The sequence below is a fragment of the Ursus maritimus genome, unplaced genomic scaffold, assembly GCF_017311325.1.
Source record: "Ursus maritimus isolate PB19 unplaced genomic scaffold, ASM1731132v1 scaffold_31, whole genome shotgun sequence".
Lineage (NCBI taxonomy): Eukaryota > Metazoa > Chordata > Mammalia > Carnivora > Ursidae > Ursus > Ursus maritimus.
In genome coordinates, this window is record NW_024425675.1 from 3,048,969 (window position 1) to 3,069,758 (window position 20,790).

Consider the following 20,790-nt stretch of genomic DNA (forward strand, 5'->3'; position numbering starts at 1 on the left):
ATTCCATGCTAATCTGTGTAATCATGCTGCCGTCTGGTCATTCTCCTTTTAGAGATGTGCTGTAAGTTATTAAGTGTGCTGTGTGGGAGACAGCTATAAATGAAAGGTTTTGTTTTGTTTTTGTTTTTCAAGAGATGGATGAAGGGGAATTCAGGCACCCAAGTACTTGATGTACTTTGACATGTTTTAAAAAGTACATCCTTGAGTGAAAGGGGGGAAAAAGTAGAGCTGTTGGTATGTGTGATCCTAATTGTAGAAATTCACCGATTGACCTGTGGGAAAGAAAAGGCAGTTCGGAATATGAGAGTTTAGAATTGTATAGTTTGGAACAGTGTCACTTCAATCATAAAATACATGTGTCTTCAGCCACTTGATTTTTCTTATTTTCAGAAACTTACTGTACTGTGCTGTACCTCTCACATTTGTGCCGCATTTTCTTTCTGTTGCGCTTACTCCTGTAGGCAAATTTGCCCATGAACTCCCCCTGCCGTTGCTCAGAGGCACGTGTTACGTGATGCCGTCACGGTTTTGGGGCATCATCGTCATGACCATCCTACTGTGACAGGAGGAATATTGAGAAATGCGGCAGACACGGAGAGCTCCCACTGGTGGCACGATCAAGTCCTTTTCTCTTTTGTGTTTCTTGCTCAGTTTGTTTTGATGCCATAAATGAGATGGTTTAGTGGAGTCTGGCTTACTCATTGAGGCCACTCATACTCCACAGGTGGAGAGAGAGTCTTCCAGGCATGTTCAAGTTCACAGTGGACTTTAGTATTTTTCTACATGTTTTGGACCTTCTTCAGGGCTAACAGTGGTGATGCCTTTCTGAAAAAGTGCAAGTCTTCATTTCAAGTCACACAGCTTGGTATCTTAATGTTGAGTATGCAAAGGACGTACCCGAGACCCATCATAATCAGCTTCCTCTGGATATGTTCAGCCTGCATATGAAAGAAATCAACAGAGACAGAGAGATGATTCAAGGAGGAGTTAGTGACATGACTTCTGAGGCTATGCAGGGCCTAAACCTAGTGGGACTTGGGGTCTTACTTAGACAACTACTGAAGTCACCTGCCATTTTCCTGGATGAAGACAGAACCTGCAAGATCCTTTGATTCTTTAAAAAAAAAAAACTCTCCTGATTAAGACCAAGCGATGATATCACCAGCCTGGAATTATTTAAAATTCTCTTGGTTTCCCTCAGATATGTTCGGGAAGTTTTAGGTGGTGGTATCACGGTTATGTTAATTGGGCCAGGTGGATTATTACCTTTGGTTAATCAAGAATGAACAGAGTCCTGTTCAGAAACTCGTAGGTGATTATCGTCTGCAGCTTCCCAGTGCCCGTGCTGTCAATGTGTTCGATGTTCCAGGGGCGGGAGGTTTCGGAGAAAAAGGATCTCTGAAGTCAGATGGATTTGATTTCCAGTTCTCAGATTCATTCTGTACTTTTTTATAGTTAAGTTCTGGTCATTCTGAGTCTCAGTTTTCTTTTCTGTGAAGTGAAATATAAAAGCTGCTCCATTTTTGTGTGAGGAGTTGAGGGGAGGATGCTGAGTGCCTGCAAAGAAGTTCATTCTGTGGCTATTACGATGTTGAATTTTTCTAGCAAGGCTCCTCTCTCTCTCTCTCTCTCTCCCTTTTAAAGGTTTATTTATTGGGGCACCTGGGTGGCTCAGTCGGTTAAATGTCTGACTTTGGCTCAGGTCATGGTCTCGGGGTTCTTGGGATCAAGCCCATGTCAGGCTCCCTGCTCAGCGGAGAGTCTGCTTCTCCCTCTCCCTCTACACCCCCCCCCCAATGCTCTCTCAAATAAATATTTATTTACTTATTATAATTATACTTATTTAATACTAAGTATTTATGTACTTATTTAATACTAAATAAGTATTATGAAAAATATTTATTTGAGAGAGAGAGAGCGTGCCCCCATTTGTGAGGGGCAGAGTAAGAGAATCCTGAAGCCGGCTCCCCGCTGAACACATTGCTGGAGCTGGGCTCCGTCCCAGGACCCTGAGATCACGACCTGAGCCAAAATCAAGAGCCGGCCACTCAACCACACTGAGCTACCCAGGCGCCCCTGTCAAGGCTCCTCCTTTCCTTTTCTTGCTGGCCCCTGCCCCCGGCCAGGCCATTGTTGGTGTATGGGAGAGCTTCAGATACTCTTGAAACTGTCCTCAAATTTGCAAAAGTATGTATTTATCAACCAGCACAATATAATTTAAAAATAGCTACTGGTAAATGTGTGCTTGTATTCTGGAAGTAGATATACCCTGTCTCTTCATTCGTCACAGCAGCTCTAGGACGGTAGGCAAGGGCGCTCTATTAGTTTTCTATTGCCGCCGTAACAAATTACTACAAACTCATGGCTTAATGCATCACAAACTGATGAACTCACAGTTCTGTAGGGTAGACGTCTGACATGGGTCTCACTGGGCCAAAATCAAGGTGTGAGCAAAGCTCTGATTCTTTCTGGAGGTCCTAAGAGAGGATCCATTTCTTTGCCTTCCAGAGGCCCCTTATTATGTTCCTTAGCTCATGGCTTCCTGTCTTCCTTTTCAAAGCCAGCAACGCACACCTCTCTAACCATTGTCACATTTCTCCCTGACCACAGCTGGGAAAGGGTCTCCACTTTTCCAGATTGGGGTGATTGGATTATCCTCCCCGGGATAATCCAGGATAACCTCTCTAGTTTAAGGTCTTTAATCTGAATCATAGTTTAAAGTCCCCTTTGCCATGAAAGGTTAACATCCCTGGGTTCTGGGGTCTGGGGCATAGACAACAAGGGGCATTATTCTGCCTACTACACCCACCGTCCTCTTGTGCGACGAGGACTACAAGGCTGAGAGTCGGTAGAGAGGCCGGCGGATTTACCAACACCCATCTACAAAGTAAGATCAGAGCTATTTTTGGTTGGAGGTCTGTTTGATTCTGAATCTTACGCTCTTAGACGCTTTGCTACACACAGCTCTGGGCTTTCAGCACATAATTTTACCCATTAAAGGGGCTCCCCTCTATCTCAGTGGTTTATAATTGTTTGCATGTGCTGTTCTAAAAATAGCTTGGAAAAAAAAAAGCAGTTTGGAGGGTTCTGATGTGTCAGAGAGTTAAAATGATTTTTCCTGAGGTAGGTGAGGAATGTATGGGCAGGTTTGGAGTTCATTTGAATGTGGGTTTATCTTAAATTGTGGGTGTTACCTAAATTCACTGTGTGTGTTCTCATGGAGATTTGATGGATGAATGGATCAGAAGATAGATTAACTCTTAACTCTTGAAAGTAAAAACGAACTTTCGAAAATGGTCTGCTTCATGGACAGCAGGGAAGATTCCATCTGTTAAAATATGGATATGAGTCATGTTTCACAAATTTAAAAGCAGACATTTCCTTTATTTTTTGAAGGGCATGATAGAAATTTTTAATATGTGATGTTTTCGTGAAGGTCTTGTTTTCTTTTGCTGTGCTACTATATGCATTCTTGTAGAGTAGATTTTCTAAAATTATATACCCTTCCCAATTTAACACAAAATTACTTCATATCTGCACCTGGCACTTAAATTTTGGTTTAAAAGAAAGCCGTGGAAATTGTATGTTATTGGCATATTGCAAATCACCAACTGTGATTCTGCCACTGAAATTCAAGCAGCATTTGTTCATGACACAGTCCAGATTTCATAATACTTGTGTTTTCTAAAAATGCTGGAGATAATTATTGAAACTAATATACATGTATAAGTTCTTCCATGTGTGGCATTTAAAGACACATTCTTTGTAATTTGCAATCTCCATTCTCAGTTTGCAGAAAGGACTTGATTCTTGAGAGAACACACCGTTGTAAAAAGTTAATAACAAAACCTGCATTTCATTTGCTTCCAATTAAACACCAAATGTCAGAACTTAATATCTTCAAAATCCATATTAAGCCACACACCTTGTGAGAAGTCTGATGATATTAAAATCAAGTATGGAAATTCAAAATCTCAGTGAAGAGCTTGAAATGGATATTTGTAGTTTATCAGGGTTACCAAGGTACCTTGACTCTTAGTTTTACTTCCCAAATTGAATTTGTAAATTGGATGTTACTGGATGGATGAGCATTCTGGTGCGGGATTATTGAGCTGTGGCCAATGGGCCAAATTTGGTCCATCACCTGCTTTGTTTTGTTTTTTTTTTTTTAAAGATTTTATTTATTCATTTGGCAGAGAGAGACAGCCAGCGAGAGAGGGAACACAAGCAGGGGGGTAGGAGAGGAAGAAGCAGGCTCCCAGCGGAAGAGCCTGACGTGGGGCTCTATCCCAGAACGCTGGGATCACGCCCCGAGCCAGAGGCAGACGCTTAATGACTGCGCCACCCAGGCGCCCCCCATCACCTGCTTTGTAAATAAAGTTTTATTTAAACCTAGTCATGCTCGTTTATTTATGTATTGCCCGTGGCTGTTTTTGTGCTACAGTGGCAGAGTAGAATAGTTGTGACAGAGGCTGCATGGATTGAACAGCTCCAAAAATATTTACTATTTGGACCTGTCAGAAGTCTACTGACCCCTCATCTAGCAGAATGTCTGTGTTACTAATCCTGGGAGATTCTTGCCAGTCAATGTCAGATAAACAGGCTGATTTTATTTCTGTTTATGGAAACTTTAGTGTATACATACAAACACCTTTCTGTTATTTATTACTACTAAGGATTTCTTTTCCCACTTATGTTGCTTATTATAAGGTTGAGTGGCCCAACTATTCATCCTACATTAATTTCTTCTTACCATTTAACCTCCCTCCACGTTGTCTAATTAGCTAATTATATATGATGCCACAGCAGGGTTCTGAGCTTCCTGTTTGTCTGTGTGTCTCTATGACCTTATGATGGTTTTCTTTTTTGTCTTACGAATTGATTGACGATATATAAATGTTCATAGAAATATCATTTGTTCAAAATGACAAAACCGTCTATGAAAGGAGAATTGTACTTATAAATGCTTCTCATGTTCTGTAAATTTATCATACCGTCCTTTAACTGCTAAGACTATTAGCATTGGAGACGCTTGAATTGGAGGGAGGTAGGAGTGGGTTTTTTGGGTTAGTCATGGTTCCACTTTCCTTGGAATGCCGTTGCTTAGTTTAGCATAGGCCTGTAGTGTGAACGACCAAGGTGGTGCTGGCCCTTAGAACTTCATTACTCTGAGATTTTAAAGTGCTGCCACTGTTTAGTTATCAGAAGAAATAGATTGAATTTTAATTTTCATGGTATTTTGTAATGCTGTATTATGAAAGTATAATTTTGAAATAATTTTATACTTGAGAAAAGTTGCAAAAGTAATACATCTATATTTTTCATGTATGATGTAAAAATCTGACATAACTATCAAATAGGTAGGAAACTAGTAACATTGAGTCAATACTGTTAACTAATCGACAGCCCTCCTTTGAATGTTGCCTCTTTTCTACTGATGACCTTTTTCTAGCCCAGGATCCAGGCAAGGACCTCACGCTGCACGTAGTTCTGATTTCGCCTCTGTCTCTTCCAATTTACACGACTTCATCAGCCTTTCTTTTGCTTTCGTCACTTTAATATGTTTAAAGAGTGTGAGTTATTTTATAGATTGTCCCTTGACTTGGATTGATCTGATGTCTTCTCATGATTAGATCAAAGATACGCATTTTTAGCAGGAATACCACCAAAGTAATTTTTTGTCCTTTGCATTTTATCTGAGGGTGATAAGACTCATTACTGGTGATGTTAACCTTGGTGAAATGGTTTTTGCCAAGTTTCTTCCCTGCAAAGATACCATTTTTCTCTTTTTAATGAAAAAGTATTTTGTGGGGAGATACTTTGAGATCTGCAAATACCCTGTTTCTCATGATATTCTCACCCAATGATTTTAGCTGCCATTGGTGACCTCGCCTGCTGTGGAGATTGCTTGGCGATGACTTCTATTTCCATCATTTCTTCTCTTTTTTTAATTGGAGTGCTACAGTATGGAAGAGCTGTCCATTTCCACAGTTAATTATTTCTTCAATTATTTATTTGTATCATCGTGGACTTACAGATATTTAGTTTGTTTGTATCATTGTTGACTTGTTTATGAGTTGTCCCAGCTCTGGCCGTTGGGAGCTCCTTTGGGTCGACACCTGATTCCATTTGATGTGCCTCTTTCACTTTTGAGTACTCTTTACTTTTTTATAATCAAAGGTGTTCCAGGCCCACCATGTCTTTTCTCTGCCCCAACCCTGGAATTAACTATTTCTTTAAGGAGCCCTCATTCATTTATTGGAAAATGGTAACGGAAACCAAGATCCGGGCGCCCGTGTTCTTCATACTGTGCGTGGTTGCTTCTAGGACCTCTCAGTGGGGGGAGCTAAGAACCACACATGCGTTAACATTCACGCATACCTATCTGTCTACCTACCTGCCCACTTATAAAAAGATACATGTTCGTATTGATGCCTCTAATTTTAATCTAATACCACAGAGTGTATTTATTTATTTGTAACTTCTGTTTCTGACAGGGAGAATTTTGACTCTCATTATCCAAAATATTTTTCTTTTTCATTCATTTCTGGGGTGTGTGTGTATGTGTGCATGTGTGTATGGTAGTGTGAGGATTTCTGAACCATACACTTGTGAGAAAGAAATTAATATGACAGTTTTGTTTTGTTTTGTTTTTTGTCTCTAGCCTTACATTAAAGAGTGAAAATAGTTTTCCAAAATTACTTAAGTCTTTTCCTCCCCACCAACCTGATTGCTCCTGTTTTCTTTTTCTTTCATCCCTGTTCTTACCAACTCCTGGGAGACAGCCGTATCTGTTATCCTTCTTATATTTCCTATGCACAAGTGGGCACATACATGTATAATTTTTAATACTCCTTCCTCCTATGTGAAAGGTGCCTTGTATCTTTTGCGATATGTATACTAGTACAGATCATATGTATGCATTATATATAGAAATGCATTTTCTTTTCCACTTAATATATCATTTACCAAACAGTTTAAATTACCCCATTTCCCTTACTGTTCTGTGATATTAAAACCATTTTATTATTTTTCATCAATAGAATTTCAGGTACGAAACGCACAACTTAGAAATACAAAGCTAAAGCCTCCGAACTCAGGGGAAGACTGTGTGCTTGAAGTTTTGCTTCCTAAAACGTGATATTCCTGGGTGCTTAAACGTCAGTATTTTTCCTCTGTAGATTTATGTCAAATGTGGTGTAACTTCAGTAGCGATTTTATTTTACTTTCTTTTTAATTTAATTTTATTTAAATTCAGCTAATTAACATACAGTGTATTAGTTACAGAGGTAGAGTTCAGTGATTCATCAGTTGTTTGGTAGCCGTTTCAAATGCCCTTGTTCGTAAATGCAACTTTACCTTTCTTTTCCAGCTGGTAGCAGTGTTCGACGAGCAAGATCCCCATCATGGAGGTGACGGCACCAGCGCCAGCTCCACAGGCACCCAGAGTCCGGAGATATTTGGTAGTGAGCTTGGCACCAGCAATGTTTCAGCCTTTCAGCCTTATCAAGCAACAAGTGAAATTGAGGTCACACCTTCAGTCCTTCGTGCAAGTAAGTGAGAGCTCTTTCTTCTCTGCATGTTTCATCTTAATTTACAGGGATGCCAACTCTTGTTATCCAGCCATGCTCCCGTGAATGGAATTCATTATCTGTTTTTATCAAAGATTGATTACGTTTGGAACCTGGGCAAATGTCTTTTGCCGGAGAGGTAGGCAAGATTCTTCACATTTTAATATATCGTACTGACTTGACTTTAGACTGGTAGATTTTTAATTGCTCACTAAAGGTGAGGAAGGATAACAGGTAAAGTGATATTCCCGGATTTTTCTTTCGTGTTTTTCATCTGAATGCTAGAACAAATAGGAAATAGTTAAAGGCCTTCACACCAAACCCAAACGTAGCATCTTTGATTGATAAGCAACTTGGATACAGCCGTTACTTGAACTTGATCTGAAGAGAGGGTGATGAAGAGACGTCAGGGCCAGAATTATCGTCAGAGATCTGGAAGAGCTGCTATTAGAATACTATCTCAAGGAAAGAAAATACAGGGCTTAGTGAATTTATATTAGGAATCCGGGGACGTAGACTACTCAAGTTCTAGGACAGTTGCCTGAAGAGTTCTGTCAGCCATTCCTGGAGGTTTACACAAAAAAGTGAAGAACTTTCGCTAAAAATAAATTTAGTGTTTGTAATGGCCTAATCTTATAATTGAGCAGTTTTCAAGAATAAGAATGTCTATTTCAAGAAATTGATAAGTCAAAAATCACTTATCTTTTACTCACATCTATTTAGAAACATTGCAGTTTTTCAAGTGTTGTGTGATTTTACCGGTAGTCTTTTTTTTTTTTTTTTTTTTTAAAGATTTTACTTATTTTTGTGACTGAGAAAGAGAGAGAGACAAATAGGGGGAGTGGCAGGCAGAGGGAGAGGGAGAAGCAGGCTCCCTGCTGAGCAAGGAGTCCGATGATGTGGGCTGGATCCCAGGACTCTGGTATCATGACCTGAGTTGAAGGCAGATGCTTAACCCACTGAGCCACCCAGGCGCCCCTAATTTTACCGGTAGTCTTGTGTGATTTTACTGATAGTCATCAGTAGATCTTCATATATAATAGGTAATAATACATAATAATATATGAAATTCTATATAGAATATAGTTAGATAATATTTAGAATATAGTTTATTCTTATAAAATTTAAGTTTGTACACGTATACAAACATATTTTAAACTAATTTTATGGAAATAGCATTTGAGTATTACGTGGATATGCTCTTTTAAAAATCTTATCTTGGATATGCTTTGGGCAACGTTTTTCCAAATTTGAGGTGTGTACCATGTATAGTAATGCAGGGTAATAGGTAAGTGGAATGTTAGTTACTTTAGTTTCTTTGCTTGCATATGAGCTCATTAAGCCCATGCTTTAATGATTATCTGCTTGGAATAAGCTTATTTATAAAAAGTGGATTGCCTAAATGTGATTTCTTTTCTTTTTAGTTTCTGATATAGTGTTCAATAATTTATCAGTTTTGAATAACACCCAGTGCTCATGACATCAGGTGCCCTGTTTAATGCTCATCACCCAATGACCCCATCCCCCCACCCACCTCCTCTCCAGCGACCCTCAGTTTGTTTCCTATAGTTAAGAATCTCTCACAGTTTTTCTTAGTCTCTGATGACTCCCCATTCTTTCTTCGCTCCCTTCCCCTATGATCCTCTGCCCTGTTTCTTACGTTCCATATACGAGTGAAATCATATGATAATTGTCTTTCTCTAATTGACTTATTTCTAAATGTGATTTACATTAAATTTTAAGTAAATAATAGTACAGGTGTTCAGGTGCCTGATATTTGGAAAATAGTAACTTTATGTGAATAATCACACCCTACTGTATATAATTACAGAGCTTTTTGTAGTTTTTAATTCATGTTTCATGTAGGATGCACCTTTAATTTAGCTGCACCTTAAAAAAGTGTTAGAGGAAAGGTAAATGCCGTCTTTATGTTAAGAAGAATTTGAATGGCATGCTTTTCATCAATTTTTGTCTTTTGTTCTGGACGCAACAACATTTCTTAAATGCCACCCCCCACATTTGGCTGGTCCTGTGTGTTAACATTTCAGTGCTGTTTTTAACACAAAATATTTTTGTGTTCCCTTGTTTTTAGTGAGCGAAGGAACTTATATTTGAAGCATTGGCAATGTCTTATAGCCATTAATGGGAGAATATGTAAATATTACTTTCTAGTTCTGAATTTTATATGCTAAGTTTATTTAGATTTTTGTCTCTGGCAGCCAGTGGGTAAGTGTATGGTAAGCATCTACTAAATACAAGGTTTGGCGACTATGTAAAAGTTACCCATTACATACGAGTCCCCTATCTATTAAGATGATTTTTCATACTGTTTTAATACCACTGATTCAAACGTATGACAAGAGTTGGACAGCGCCGGGCCAGGCATTGTGATATGTGATGAGTACAGAGTTGAGCCGATGAGACCTAGTCCTTGTCAACAAGGAGTTTATGTTTAGTGGTCTTTCTGATTTACAGATAGGAAAATAAAGAAGCCAGCAATATGAAGAAATTTGCTGAATTGAGGAGTAGTTAACTCTAATTAGGAGCATAGTGAATAAAAGATTTTAGAGAAATAAACTCCTAATGCTTACCTGGAAGAAAGAATGTGCTAACTCTGCTATGTTTTCCAAGTCTTGCTATGATTGAATTCACTCCTCTCCTTCTTTGCATGAAGAATCGACGGAAGCTAAGAAAAGTATGCCATTTTTTTGGTCGATGAAACAGTAGATCCAAGATTCAGAATATAGAAGAAAAGGGCTACAGACTTAAGTTAGAGGAGAACAGATAAAAATTCCATGGTCCTCAATTTGAATAGAACATACAATGAATCTGTGGTATATTTTATTTCACACACACACACACACACACACACACACACAAAGGAAGGAGGGAGGAAGGGAAAATCCTGTATGTGTTCAGTGAATATGTCTTAAATTAACACTCAAACCCAGTAACTGAGCATTCCTGATATCCAGACTGTGTTTTGGAAATAGCATTTTCCATTAAAAGGGATCAGAGAGGTTTTTGGAGAAATGGCTGAATTCTGATACAGGGAGGAAATGTGTGGGATGATTCTGGGTCATCCCTCCATCTAAGAAAATAAGGAAGGCTATGAAAGATGACTGGAGTTGTGCCATGTTGGAGCTCCTATTGGCCCAGGAGGAATGATGAGAGATCAGGAAGGTTAGTAATAGCCATGTATTCATGAGTTCATAATGATAATAAATAAGGAAGCGAGCAAGGTAAGGGATGCTAGTGAACCAGCTTATTATTTGGAAAACTGGTAAAAGAATGAAAGCATTAGGTATCTTTCCTGTATTTCCTGGATGAATGGTATTACTGGGTAACTAAATAGTAGGTGAAGGGGAGGTTTCCTTTTATAGCAGTATCCTAGCTCATAAATGAAGAAGTAATGATAGAATAAGAATATTACTTCTCTTTTGGTCCTTCCTGATGACAGTGGATCTATGCATTTATCGTCAATCACCGCTAATATAAAAAGATAATAATAAATGGAGAGTCAGCTAGGTATCGTGAGCCTCCTGATGGAAGACTATAACACTATGAAGTAGTCTTGGCGAAAGAAATCAAGCCTAAATCCAATCAAGCATCTAGATCCAACTGTCAATTGATAGGAAATCCTGAATATTGGGAAGCATGTTAACACCATAGACACGCAGTCAGTCAAGTCCAAGTGGTGGGAAACCATACAAGGCAAGTGATCCAGGTTCTTCGATAGGGCAGGTGCAAGGTAGGGGAAAGTGGGGGAACGGGAACACAGATTAATAGAGATTTAAGAGCGTAACATCCAATCATAATCTGTGAATCTTGTATACATTCTGATTTAAATGAAACAACAACAAGAGTAGCAGTCATATGCTGATTGGTGAGTTGAACACTGAGTATTTGGTTTTAAGCAATTTAATTCTTTTTAGGTGTGCTATGTTATTGGAATGATTTTCTATAAAGTCTTTATCTTTTTGTAGTATATTATGAAGTAGGTATGGTTGGAAATGATCTATCTAGAATTTGCTTAAAAATAAACAGGCCAGGGGCGCCTGGGTAGCGCAGTGGTTAAGCATCTGCCTTCGGGTCAGGGCGTGATCCCGGCGTTATGGGATCGAGCCCCACATTAGGCTCCTCCGCTGGGAGCCTGCTTCTTCCTCTCCCACTCCCCCTGCTTGTGTTCCCTCTCTCGCTGGCTGTCTCTCTCTGTCAAAAAAAAAAATAAAATAAAATAAACAGGCCAGGAGAGTGGGCAGTGGGTAGCTGAGTGGCTGTGTGGGGGTTCAGCAGACTCTTCTACTTCTGTATGTGTTTAAAATTACTCTAAATAAAGGTATGTGTGTTTGTGTGCGTGATGTGCTTTTAAAGGAAACACATACATGAGGCACTTCTTTAACACTTTCAGAGTTTACTTAATTCCTGTTTTCCTTGAACTTTGTTTCATTTAATATAATTCAGTTTTAACCTAATATATTTTTAGGCTTGAATATCTTTCATTGGTCATCTTTTCATGTTTCTCTGAAACAAAGAAAATACATCCAAATGTTAACTCTTAAATTTTTTATAAAATGCAAATATATTGATGATCATTCTTAGTACATAGTTGATCAAAGTAGCATCAATATGCAATATAAAAAATTTTTGCCCATTAATGTAGAAATAAATGAGAACATCCGAATGAGAATAAGCCATTTATTCAGAGCTTGCTGTAGCAAGGGACTCAGACACCATCACTCGTATCTGGCGGGCAGGGACGTAGGAAAGCTGTGTAGTAAAACAAAGGGGAGGCTTTAGATGTGCCCTGACTGGTAGCTGTTGGCATAGAGGAGCTGCAGTTGGGCTGTCTAGCGGTGCAGTATCCTTTGTAAGTGGTTACAGGTGCGTATTTGACTTTCTGTGGTTGTTCCTAAGTTGAAAGCAGAGTCAAAAGTTAAGGAAGCTGTCAATTATTTTTTTTTTAATTTTTTAATTTTTAGATTTTATTTATTTATTTGACAGAGAGAGAGACAGCCAGCAAGAGAGGGAACACAAGCAGGGGGAGTGGGAGAGGTAGAAGCAGGCTCATAGCGGAGGAGCCTGATGTGGAGCTCGATCCCAGAACGCCGGGATCACGCCCTGAGCCGAAGGCAGACGCTTAACGACTGAGCCACCCAGGTGCCCCGGAAGCTGTCAATTATTAATCAGATCCTGTCTATTTGGGGCTGACTGTTATAGGGGTTATAACTTGGCTTCCTGAACTGGTTGCTGCACATAGTGGTCTAGTTACCTGGACTGGTTACTCTAGGTAGCAGACTGGCTTATTAGGTTGGTTTCTGCAGATTATGAGTTAGATTTTCATTTTTATGTATAGTCTGGCCATTGTCCATTTTTATTATTTTTTTGAGAGAGAGTGTTTGCATGAGTGGGATGGGGGAGGGGCAGAAGGAGAGGGAGAGAGAGAGAGAGAATCTTAAGCAGGCTTCACTCCCAGCATGGAGCCTGACCTGGGTCTCAATTTCACAACCCTGAGATCATGACCTGAGCTGAAATCAAGAGTCAGATGCTTAACTGACTGAGCCATCCAGGTGCTCCAGAAATTATTTTTATTATAAATGTATCTCTTTAAATGGGGCTTTCTCCCCAGCTAGTACGCTCTAATTGTTGAAAAATACTAATTTTTTCTAGAATAAGAAATTGTTATTTGGGAAATCTTGTTCACAGAAGTGATTAGAAGGGTGTAGATGGAGTTTGTTACAGTGCTGTTACCAGCTCTTCGACCTCCCTCCAAGTTAAGCACCAAACATCAATTAGTGATCCTTCATCAGGTTATTTTTATTGGTGGAAAGACAACCAGCTTATGTCTTCCTTTCATTTTGTTGAAAGGAATGAATCAGAAACTAGTTGAGTGGCAAAGGATTTGTTACCTGGAGTCATGTACTTTCTCAACATCGAGGCCGTTATTTCAAAATGTCCCTTTGTTTGGCATTCTGGAGGTTTTGTTTTTGTTTTTTGTGTTTTGTTTTATTTTCTCCTTTTTGAGTTGTTTGTTTGTTTGTTTATTCATTCAGAATCTCAAGCAGACTCCACGCTAAGTGTGGAACCCCACACAGGGCTCGATCTCATGACCCTGTGATCGTGACCTGAGCCAAACCAAGAGTCAGATGCTTAACCAGCTGAGCCACCCAGGTGTCCCATCCTGGAAGTTTTTATGTGCAGTGGTATATATCATCAATTGTAAGATTCAGGATAGTTGATGCTTATTTTTTACTTTATAAATTTTTAAACTGTGTGTGTGTGTGTGTGTGTGTGTGTGTGTGTGTGTGTGTGTGTGTTTCCCCCATCCTGTGAGGTAGAAAAGCTGTTCAGAATATCGGTAGGACTTTCCTAGACTCTAGGCACTTTTGCCTTCACGAACCCCTCCCACTATAATAATATTAATAATAAAAATTATATTTCATATAACTTTAAATATTTCAATATTTTATTTTTTCTGTCATGCAAAATTTCATAGTTTTCATGGGCCCTAAAAGTGTCATTTTCATATATGTGAGGAAAAAAAATTTCTTTTATCTCTCAGTGTTCATTTTGTTTTCCTTCTGATTTTAAAAGAAATTAAAGGGCACCTGGGTGGTTCTGTTGGTTAAGCATGCAACACTTGGTTTCAGCTCAGGTTACGATCTCAGGGTCATGAGCTTGAGCCCCGCATCAGGCTCCACACTCAGTGAGGAGTCTGCTTGAAATTCTCTCTTCCTCTGCCCCTCTCCCTCCCCCTGCTCACTCTTTCTCTCTAAATAAAGAAATAAAATATTTAAAAAGAAGAAATTAAAACATTCAGGCCTCTAAAAGCCCTGTGGGTCCCAGGCATTGGGCCTCCTCTGCTTCCTGGATACATATCAGCCCTTAGGGCTATTGATAAGGGAGAAATGGGTAGGAAGAGCCAGCATTTCACCTTGACCCCTTTATTTGAAGGACAATGGAGCCATTTCAGGGAAAGATGCGAATCTTGTGTGAAGATTTAGACCTCAAATCCCCAAAATTTTGGTGTACTGGCATCCCTTGGGCAGTCTCTGCATCCTCTCAGTCACTGTTCATTTCTAACATTTGGGCAAGATGAGTAATCTCCCTCAGCCTCAGTTCCTCAGTCTCTAAGTGCCTGCCTCAGGATTGCTGTGAGTAGTAAATGAGGCCTTTGAAGTCCTAATACAGTGCCGGGCCCAGGATAAGCACAGATAATAAGATTGTAGAACGGTGATGATGAGAAAGGATGTCTCTCGAGTGCAGACTTTATGGACGTTTTAAAGGGTTGAGAAGTTACGGAACCCAAGTAATCAGGACACATATTCTTTTTTCTTTTTCTTTTTCTTTTTTTTTTTTAGTTTTAAAAGATTTTATTTTTAAGTAATCTCTATATCCATTGTGGGGCTTGAACTCACAAACCTGAAATCAGGAGCCACATGCTCCATTGTCTAAGCCAGGCAGGCGCTCTGATAGGACATACGTTCGTGAATAGGACACACTACCTCTCTTCAATACAGAATTAGACTGGAACTGTTTTCTCTTAACCTCATAATTCTGTGATACATGTTTAACTGTCTCTCTTTTCAGTGTTCACAGTTCCAGGCTTCGAGAGACCTCATGTGCTCAGGGGCACACATTTCCTATGCAAATAAATCCTTGAGTTCAAGTCTAGTGATTTTTTTCACTCTGTGATTTTTTTCTTTGTTTTTTTAATTCTCAAAGACGTTTTGTAGAGTCAGACATTCCAGGGTAGCCTGATCTTAGAATGGTGGCAGGATTCTTATTCACCCCAGAAATCTAATTTTTTAATATTTCTTCTGGATGATCCAGACTGAAGATTCAAGATTCCTTTGGAACTGGCACATGCCCTACTAATTGTAAAAATTTCTGGAAATAGTATTGGTGTAGGAATGTTGAGAAAGTATCTGATTTATTAGATTGTGTGTGTGTGTTTACTATGTTTTATTTAAGTCTTTTAACATTCTTAACATTTTTAAGCTATTTTAATTTTACAGTTAGTTTTTATCCATTGCTGGCAACATTTTATTGTAATGCCATTTGTTTAATTGGTAAGTTTTTACTAGCTCCCTAACTTTTAGAACTAAAAGAGATAGTAATAATTGTAACAGAAGGATTGTGTCCTAAAATTAGCACCCACTCCCCTGTCTTGATCTCTTAATTTTTTTTCTTACCCAAGCATATACAGATTGATTTTGCCTTGCTAAGAGATCCAAGATCTTTGGTTTAGAGATCTATTCTCTTAACATTAACTGGTACTAGAATACTATTTTCCGGATTTGATTTAAATATATATTGAAAAATAGAAATAATATTCCTATTGTATTTCCTTTTAACTTGTGAAGTGGAGCATGGCATACAAATGGTATTCTCAGTATTTCAAATAATTACCTTCTTACTGTGCAAGTTCTATTCAGCATATAAAACTCATCCAGTTTTGTTGTAGATGCAATCTGATTATTACATGTTGACAAGGTCATATATCTATTAATTGGATTGGAGATGGGATACAAAATTGCTGTAATTATTGTAATTTTCTAGCTAATTGCAGGGTTGGTGGTGAATATTTTACTTCTGCAAAATGAAAAACAGTATTCCATCAGAAGTTGTTTTATGGGGTTTCAGACATTTTGTTTTATATCTTTGTTGCTTTTTGCCCACAAAGTATCTCTTTTGTATTTTTTGTGTATTGATCTGCCTCTGAGTGTCAGAGTGCTCATTGGAAGGGATCAGTGGAAGCAGGCATAGGCAGAGAGCCGAGTAGTGCTCTCAGCTCCCTCTTTGTTCTGGTTGCCACGTTACCTCTATTGTTTATTTATAAATTGGAGTATTCTCCTTTCAGACCTATAATAAAGGTTGGATGGGTCAGAACCAATTGGAAGAGGGATCGTCTTTGCTGCTCTCTTGTCACCTGTGCCACACTCAGAAGTATTCCCTGAAATAAGCATTTTTTAAATTAAATTCAGATTGTGCGTTCTTTTTTTTTTTGTATTAAAAAATAAACGAATTATTTGTTAGCCCACTCGGTATTGTAATATGGGGCTTATTTTGCATATTGTCTCTTGTACTTTTGCTTTATTTAAGCTAAGCTAGTTTCCAAAGCTGGAAGCCAAATTGACATTTTAAAAATAATGGTATGTACACAAGGTGAGTGTGTTTGGAGGATTGCAGATGGGTGGGGACTGAGCTACTGTGAGGGGGTGTTGGGAGCTCACTGCAGAAGATGGGAAAAGCAGACTGATGTTTATTCCCTGCTGAAATATAAACTGGAGGCGCAGGTGAAAATTGCCAAACCTAATGAGCAATTTGGCAGATAAGACGGGCTGTCAGGCGACAGCAGACCAGCAGCAGGCACGCTGTCTGCGAACCAACTTGTTTGTTCCAGAGGACTACATTTAAATACCATAAATAAAATCTTTTTTTTCATCGATATTTGATATCACAATGATGCCTCTTTTATCCTTCAGTTTTCCAATGAAATAACCAGTGATCAGCATATGGTGATTTTGGTTGTAAAATTATTTTAAACTTGTGAAATGTTACATCCATAAAAAAATGAACAAAATATATTTTCCACACACCAGAACACAAGTAATATTAGGTTTTAAAATACACTAATAAAATATAAGTGATCACTTGCTTCATTGGGCTGAAACATTTCATTTGTGGTCTTTACGTTGGAACATTCCAGAGTAACTCTGTAGTCTTTTCAATGGTCTGTGTCACTTCTGTCTGCTTACTTTACCAAAGAATCCTTTCCTTCCATTGAGCGCATGAACATTTAGACATGTGCATGGCTTCTCCCCATGGAGGCTATCAATATATTACATTGTGTAAGGGGCATTTGAAAAAGATACTCATGTCTTTGTAGAATTGTAGCAGTCCCTGAACTTTGAGGTCCACCTCCCCTATTTTTACCATTGGAAACCTTAGTCTCCAGTAAACGAATGTGGTCTGTGCTTACGGCATAGCGATGGCTCGGGGCTTCATCAGCAAGACAAGCCGAGTTACTGCTGAAAATGTATGAATCCTTACTCTACCCCAAGATCCCTTTGGTGGTTTCTTTGTGGCATTTCCAACACCTGACTTGAAGTCAAAGCAGCCTTGCACTTCCTTTGTGGCATCAGGATTTCTGAGGTATCTTTAAGCAGAGTAGACATTTCCTCCTTACATTCTTTACATCTGTGTGAGGCACTTAATTTTTAACAAATCCCTACGCATATGGAATGTAATATTTTATACTTAATGATAGTGACTGTTAGTCCATTAGTCAGAGGAGTATTACTTTTTAGAAGTTCTCTGCCCCATGTAATCACGTGGACTTTTAGCCAGTCGTTAGCAGGTGATCCTTGGACAGTGTTTTCATCTGAAGAAGCTTGGCTGTAGGAGGTTCACAGTGCTGTCTCGGCAGGATCGCCACACCTCTGGCACGTGGCACTTTGGGAGGGGTGAGTTACAGGCTCTACCAGAAGTTGCCTTTGAAATTAGACCCGAACCATGTGGAACTGGACCCCTCTTGCATGAAGCTCTCTGTATCCGTCAAAACCTGGTGAAATTAAGAGAAGCACACTTCTTACAGATTTGTTTTTCCCCGAAAAGTTTTCTCCACTGCCTGAACACTTCTTCCTTCCTCCCTTATTTTGCCCTTGGCTATTATATTTTACTTGACCCTGAGGTCTTGCCTTGTACTCTTGCTTTTGTGTGGGAATCTACCTTATTTCTCCAGTTATATTGTCTGTTTATCAAATGCAGAAATAGTGATACTTGAAAATTTGTAAAGGCAATGTAGCTATGGATATATTAAGAAAGTACAGTTTAAATCAAAACCCATGTCCAAATAGCAGTAAGACGTGTAATGCATAGAGAGTATAATTGTATGAAAATGTTTTAGTAGACAAGATTAGATTGTAAACAAGAGTCCTCTTTCATTTTCCCATTTTACCCAGGTATGTAGGTCCTCTTTTCTGTTAGCGCATGCCACAGAGAGACCCGTGTTGTGGATTACTTTGTCGGCATGAAAGCCCGGCAGATGAAATCTTTTCTTCTCTTCTTGCTTCACTTGATATAGATCTCTTGTTTCCTTCTTGAGACTGTGTTTGCTTATTTAGTTTTTCATTGCTTTTAGTGTCAGAAGTGGCTTTGCATTCCCAGTTGTGTTTGTTCCTGTACCAGCTGGAGACGGGCTTCCTAGCTCCGAATCGTGGTGTCAGTCCCAAGCAGGGAAGGACTGAGAGGAAGCTACACAAAAGGCACAAGGCGCTTGGTACATGCACCTGTGATATTTTAACCCTTTCTGATTTTTTTTTCTTGGAACGCACAGGTCGTAGTCTTTGTGAGGGCCACCCTGGAAAGAAAAAACTGAGGTCTGTATCAGTATGTGAATTCATGATGTTATTTTGTATTGACTCCATTCATTTATATTGACTCATAAATTCTATATTAATTTTCACTGATCAGTTCATTCCCTGCATGTCAGCAAGTAGCGTTTCTCCTTTATAAAGAATCTGGTTGCTACAGAGGGTGCCCGTCGTATGGCTCAAGATGTGAAAGTGCGCGTAAGGGTATTCCTGCTCGAGGAGCGCGTCTGAGGAAGGACTGAGAGTGCCTTCTCACAGAGATCTTTGTTTTCTTCAGCTCTTTCCATGTCTTATGTTTGATGCTTCCTTTAAATATTTCCCTCATATTGGCGATTGACAGCACTTAAGTCTAGAATCTTCATAACTCCAAAAAGGGAATTACGCTTTCATTACCTCCTCTACTTTTTCTCTTTCTTGGTCTCACCAATCCAAAGCACTGACCGTGCTTCTCCTTAAATACTGTCATACTGTGCGTTCCCAGTACGGATTGCCTTTCTATTTGTATCCTTTCTCAAGGTTGTAGAACGTTTTCTGCGCCCTATGTTTTCTGTCAGTCCTAGGGATTAAGCCGCCACCATTTTCATCTCTTTCTTACAGAGTGACGGAGAAATGCGGCCATTGTGTTTCTACCAAATCATACAGCAGCATTTTCATGTTGCAGAATGGTACCCTGATAATAATTAGAAATGTAACATATATACATATGTTTGTATGAATATGTGTATACATATACACAGCTGATAATATTTGGTGAGCTTATGTATGGAAGTATAAGAGTAACTTCAGGAAAACAAATCATTTCATGAAGATGATCCCATGTTTACAGATGGAAAATTACAATGGGATTAGTCTAGGAAGCCTCAGACCAACCATAATATGGGAAAAGGCATTTCAAAAGAGTACTGTTAGGTTTACTCAACCTATCCTCAATTTAATTAAAATGTAGTTTGTGCCATGGCTGATCCATTAGTTAATTTGTTTTTTAAAGCAGCTCGAGAATTATTTATTTTAAATAGAGGATTTTGTTAATGAGTTGGTAAAGAGTATTCCGTTGCTTAGCAGAGATGTTACAGCATAAAGATTTATGACTTAGTACAACAAAAACCAGCTGCTGATTAGCTTGCCTAAGAATATATGAGTACACACTGATATTTGATAATAGCCATTTCTTTTGTAACCAGAGTAAGGGGGTTGGGAGTGGGAGGTATAAACAGGGTCACTGATGAATCAAAAGTCCTGAGAGAAAACTGTACTGAATTCTGAGAACGGGTCTGGGATGCATGGTGAAGGCTTGGGAGATCCTGCATCCACTCCGAGGGGGTCAGGGAGAGGCCAGTGGGCAGGGGTACGTACGGGTCTGCATCTGTGTCTCTGCTTCAGCCAGAAAAGTTACCAGTCCACCATCTTCATTTCTCTTCCTCATCTAAAATTTGCCACCTCTTCTCTTTGAAAGTGGGACATCAGCTTAAATGGAGTTAATGTATAATTTATCTGCCCCCATGTTTGAAGAGCAAGGTGTGTATGTATGTGACTGTTACACATATATAGATTAGTTTTCTATTTCTGCTATAACAAATTCCCACAAACTTAGTGGCTTAAAACAGCACAAATTTATTACAACGCTGTACATCAGAGGGCCGTGGGGATCTCACTGAACTAAAACTCAGGGCTTGTCGGGGCTGTGCTTCCCCTGGAGGCTCTAGAGGAAAATCCATTTTCTTGCGTTTTCCAGCATCTGGAGGCCACCTGCTTTCCTTGGCTTTTGTGGCAGCCCTTATGCCGGCACCAACAACCTTGCGTCTCTTTGACCCTTGTTCTTCCGCAGTCAGATCTGCCTGTGT

At 39.2% G+C, this 20,790-nt stretch overlaps 1 protein-coding gene across 14 annotated transcripts in view; it reads left to right on the forward strand.

Moving 5' to 3' along the window:
* Positions 1 to 20,790, forward strand: part of PARD3 (par-3 family cell polarity regulator) — a 633,307-nt gene that overhangs the window by 244,991 nt on the left and 367,526 nt on the right. For all 14 annotated transcript variants that reach the window (XM_040645256.1, XM_040645263.1, XM_040645257.1 and 11 more), the window contains exon 3: positions 7,373 to 7,553. In XM_040645256.1, coding sequence (XP_040501190.1) covers positions 7,373 to 7,553 — 181 coding nt within the window. The remainder of the gene's footprint in view (positions 1 to 7,372; positions 7,554 to 20,790) is intronic.